The sequence below is a fragment of the Melanotaenia boesemani genome, chromosome 15 (assembly GCF_017639745.1).
Source record: "Melanotaenia boesemani isolate fMelBoe1 chromosome 15, fMelBoe1.pri, whole genome shotgun sequence".
In the NCBI taxonomy this organism is placed as follows: Eukaryota; Metazoa; Chordata; class Actinopteri; order Atheriniformes; family Melanotaeniidae; genus Melanotaenia; species Melanotaenia boesemani.
The window spans coordinates 32,300,000-32,304,983 of NC_055696.1; the positions used below are offsets into that span (position 1 = coordinate 32,300,000).

Genomic DNA, 4,984 nt, shown 5'->3' on the forward strand with positions numbered 1-4,984 from the left:
AAAATTATTTATTACTTAGTTATGTTATTCTTTGTGTTTTAGCTATTATAAGCATTTCTCTGTAGATCTAAGCTGATATTTAAATATTTATGGTTTTAATTGACAATATTTGACACCTAATGACAATATTTTAAATGTAGGTCATTCGTTGTATTATATTATTATTGTATTATAATTATTATAAAGCAGCCTCATTTACAGGAACCACTGGAGGAATTAAAAGTACCCTTACAGTGTTACCTTTTCACATATAAACTGCTTACAAAAGCTAGGATATTCAACTTCTGGCTGAAATTGACAGAAAATGTAAAAAGGTGACACTTCACTGGTATTACGTGAATGTAGGACATTTAAGTAGAATCATGTAGTGGTAGTTCCTTCATTCAGAACATTCTGACACAAAAACTAACAACCGTGGTGGGTTTAACACAAGAGGAAACATCAATAACGTGCCCTGTAGTAAATGTCATCTTAGTCTCATGTCAAGATGGTTTCATGGAACCAGAACATTTAGTGGTTGGTTCCCAGTTCAGACACTTGTGCCCGGTTTAGTTACCTCAGACCGGTTTACTCTGTGCCATGAGGGACCAAAAAGCTCTTATTTTTTTCAGGAATTGTTTGACAGGAAATATCCAGCAATTTAGAATAGTCTGTTTTCAAAGACTGCTTTCTCAGGCCTTAGATAAAACAAGCAGAACCATGAATTGTTTTTATTTCTCAGTCATCAGATAAAAACACTGAGGAAAACATGACGGATGAAATATGAAACGATGCAGTCACTTATAAGGAGACAGAAAAAAGACCCAGTTAAGAAAACTCACAGTATGTACACTTTAATGATAAAAGCGTAATAAAAGCAGTCAGAATGGGTAGATTAGTCTAAAAGTTAAAAAAAGAAAGTGTCTGTGTGTAAAAGACGTTTCAGAAGGCGCCCATCATCAGCTTAGTGGCTCCAGTCTTCTGGTTCGCTCCAGTTCAGCTGAAATGGGAGGCAGCTGTCCACTGTACGGTGATGTCTGTTCGAAAGCCGGTTCCCTTCTTTGTGTTATAACCACCAGTTTGATCGTATGAGTGTTTCAAGTTTCTTTGAACCTGCAACAGAAGCAAAAGTCAGACTCAAAATGTTCAGATTTTTATCAGCTGAAAGTCTGATTTGAATGTTAAATTCCTTATTGAACAGTTTGAAAATGCAGGAAATGTGCTGGCGTGACTACAGCTGAGTAGTGTTTGTCATGGTAACGCTTACCCTCTGACTCGGGGGACATGTCCACACCAGCCCAGGACTTCCTTGTAGACAAGCCTGGTTAAAAACTGAAAAGCAAATCATGTCAGACTGAGGATTTCTTAAAAAAAACATCAGTGAATACAAATCATATATTCAAAATCAGAATATGTGTCAAAAATAAAAAAGCTTAGTAACACTGAGTGAATAAAGAGACGTTTCTGACCATGCAGGCTAGGACGTCAGCAGAGATGAGCATGTAGAAGACGTTGTTCCAGCCGGTGGGAGAAATCAGTCCAGCAAACAGAGGACCCAGAGCAGCACCTGAGAAATCACATGGAAATCAGTCCGTTCACTCTTTATGGACCCAAAATGCAACACTCAGGATGTTTAAAGGAGGAGACAACGTGTGAAGGAACATAAGGTAGTTTAATGTTTTCAAAGAGATGTGGCACACAGGGCCTCGCTTTGGGGGCGGGTCAGGATGCAGTTTCTTGTGTTTCCACACGTGAAAACTGGGAAAACTACCCTCGTATCTGACCCCACCTGTCCTACTAACCGATCTAACCGATCCCACCCAAAAGGGTGGAGGCCTGTCCCCTTGTTTAGAGCAACACATTTTCTTTTGTTTACTGAATCTCAGTGTAAAATGGCGTTAAGCAGCACCAGTCCGCGGTGGTCCGTGGTGGTCTTCTCAGGTTAGGTTACGGTTGGCTGTGGGAACGTGTGACAAAATGGGCGAGTTTGTAACTGTTCAGCACTTCAGTCCCTCACGTTAACCTTACCTGCATAGTTGTTTAAACTTTACCTTTTGCTTTTCTGTTACCGTGTAACCGTGCTACACCCACTTTCCCGGGTTGTTTGTGCTGGTATTGTGGTGCATTTATCATTATGCTCATATTCAACATTGCTCTTTGTTTGGACCCACCTTGCAGGACAGGTGTGGCTTCCTAACTACAGGTGTGGGTGATATTACAGGTTAGATCATTGGGTAAAACCAAGTGGAAGGTTTACTTTTTTGTAGTCTCTTTATTGGTATGTGTGATTTATTTTGAATTGATGTCCTAGAGCTGGTGTTCTTTTCTTGTAGGTAGGGTTTGTCTGAGTTTGATTAGTTTACTAATGTTTGTGTAAAATAAGGGTATATGGATTTGGGGGTAAATGGTTTAGTCTAAATCAGAACAGGTGTGTTTTCAATTATGTATAAGTAGTCAGTTTTGGGAGCTTGCGAGGGTAGGAATAGAGGAGACGTGTGACTGGTTTCCAGGTTGATCATCTCTGGATTGTACTATGGACATAAGATGGAAAATAAAACCTCCATCTTAAAGAAGTTCCTGGACTGCTGAGTTTGCCTTCTTCCTACCTTTAGACCTGCTCAGCCAACTACTTTTCTGAACAGGTTTACAAACCATAACTGCACCCTACCGTCCCGACCCACATCCGTTGGTGGAAACGAGGCTCAAGTGTGTGACCAAGTGAATCTGCTTTACAGCCTTCTGTTGGGGAAGCAGCATCAGAGCCAGACGCTTGAGGCGGATTTATACTGTGTTAGTGCCAGAGACGCTGCGTAGCTCCGCACAGACCCGACACACACCTCTTCCAGACCTGACGTGCACCCCTGCTACGCAGGCGGTTACACAGAAGTACTCTCTAGTGATTGGTCAGTTTGGAATTACGAGTTTCTGGATCTTCTCGTTGAATGTGTGTAGTAACCGTCATTTTTAAAAACAACACCCAGTGGATCGAGTTGATGAGAGGCTGATCGAATTATTTCTTTCTTTTCTTCCACAAGCTAATAAAGACACTGAACCACACAGGACGTCATTGTTGTTTTAAAACAGGAAATACGTCCCATAAAAAGAACTGCAACCTGGTGAGTTTACCAACCGATACCACCCCTGCTGCCACCTTCAGGTTAGGAAGAGAAACTGCAACACGACACCAAAACGGGGCTCGAGTGTTAGAGCAAACTCACCAGCGTCAGCTACACCGTGAACGACCGCACGCAGACGCTGCACGAGCATAAATCTGCCTTAAGAAACACAGATCCCCACAGCGAAAGTCTTCCATTTAGGATTTTATATATCATGATGCTCAAACTCTCACAACTGACAGTCCTGCTCCTTTTCAACCCTGAAAACTGCTCATATAGTCGTCTTGAATTCATTTGTTTTAAATACATATACAGTAGATATACAGTATATATATACAGTATATATATATACATATATAAATATAAATACACACACACACACACACATTTCCTTTACCATTGTAATTTACTGTTTTGTTATTTGTTTTAAGTAAAATACTAATAACTGAGGGTATGGTTAGGATTTTTGTGCTGAAGACAAACATGAGTTTTACAGTCAGGAGATTCACGCAGCATTGATTGAAAAAAAAGGCAAGAAAAACTACTTGTATCGAGCATATCAAAATGAACAACTAAAGGAATTTTATACTATCTCAGAGGAACGATTCGAACACTCCTGACATACCTATTGATCCAGTCCCATCGATGATCGCAGTCACGGTTGATAATGCCCTGGAGTTTCCTCTCAGACTGTCATGTGTTCCCTGTTGGAAACAAACACATCCTCACATCAGTACGACAGCAGATCTTCCGCCCTGACAGATGGCTGTCACATGAAGCCCAGGATTTCCCATGATGCTCCGGGTCTTACCAGGTCAGCAGATACAGCAGTGGTGATGAGGGCGTATGGTCCATTCACCAGGCCTCCGCACACCAACAGCATAGCTACAAGTTAAAAATGTTGTTGACACAGTTTTCATGAGACTGCAGATCAAAATTAGCATCTTGCTAAATCCATCATATTTACGTTAATATGCGTTCATTAATAAGTTCTGTCCTATTAAATGGGAATAAAGCATGTATTTAAAAACCTGAATGGAGAGCTGCTGTCTTATCTTCTGAAAACAAGTTTTTCTGACAAAACAGGACTGCAGTGATATATTATGATGATCGAATGTGATCAATAAATAAGTGACTTGCTGAGCACCACCTCCTGCCATGATCTAGATTACGGCTACTCAATTCAGTCTTATGAGGGCCGCAATGTTCTCTCTGTGTCCCTTCTCCAACACACTTGACTCAAGTTACTGAGTCATTGTACAGAACGTCATAAGCTACTGGATCCATTTAATTTGAGTCAGGTGTGCTGGACTAGGGACACGCTGAAAACCTGCAGGACTGAACTGAATAACCCAGATCTAGATGTCATAATTAAAACAGATCCATTAAAAAAATAAACGTCATTCTTTCTCTTAATTCTGTTAATAGCTCATTTTATTGCTGCCTGGATATAAAAGATTTAAAGTCAAGGCATGGACTTTGTCTTGCTCTCAGAGAGAAATCAGCGTAACGTCACATGATCCGAGTGAACGTTTGATCACAGGAAAAACCTGGTGTAAACACGTTGGCAGGAGCGTGAAGTAGAAACAATACAGTAAAAATGTCTTACCGACTGTAGTACCGAGGCTCCTTTGTCCAATGTAATTATAGAGGAACAGCTGGAAAACAAACAGGTTTTTTTTTTGCATTAGTGTAGCTATCAGCTGTAAAATCCACCATAAACTACCTGCTCTACATCCAGGTTTATATTCCTTTTTTCATAAACTCAGCAGACATGAGCTGTCTGTGATATGTAAGAAATGGATTCAAACCTCTGGCTGACCTTGGATGGACAATCAAGGGATAAATAATACTCACCATGGGGGCAGCAGCAACCAGCATGACACAAC

The 4,984-nt window shown here is 40.7% G+C and overlaps 1 protein-coding gene across 1 annotated transcript in view; it reads right to left on the reverse strand.

Annotated features, from left to right (window-relative positions):
- Positions 1–695: 695 nt before the first annotated feature.
- slc37a2 (solute carrier family 37 member 2) overlaps positions 696–4,984 on the reverse strand; it is an 18,069-nt gene continuing 13,780 nt past the window's right edge. Inside the window, exons 12-18 of the mRNA XM_042007663.1 lie at positions 4,953–4,984; positions 4,705–4,753; positions 3,907–3,980; positions 3,721–3,799; positions 1,449–1,546; positions 1,247–1,311; positions 696–1,092 (exon numbers count right to left, since the gene is read on the reverse strand). The exon at positions 4,953–4,984 is cut by the window's right edge and continues 54 nt beyond it. Of these exons, the coding sequence (XP_041863597.1) occupies positions 1,077–1,092; positions 1,247–1,311; positions 1,449–1,546; positions 3,721–3,799; positions 3,907–3,980; positions 4,705–4,753; positions 4,953–4,984 (413 nt within the window). The 3' untranslated portion in view covers positions 696–1,076. The remainder of the gene's footprint in view (positions 1,093–1,246; positions 1,312–1,448; positions 1,547–3,720; positions 3,800–3,906; positions 3,981–4,704; positions 4,754–4,952) is intronic.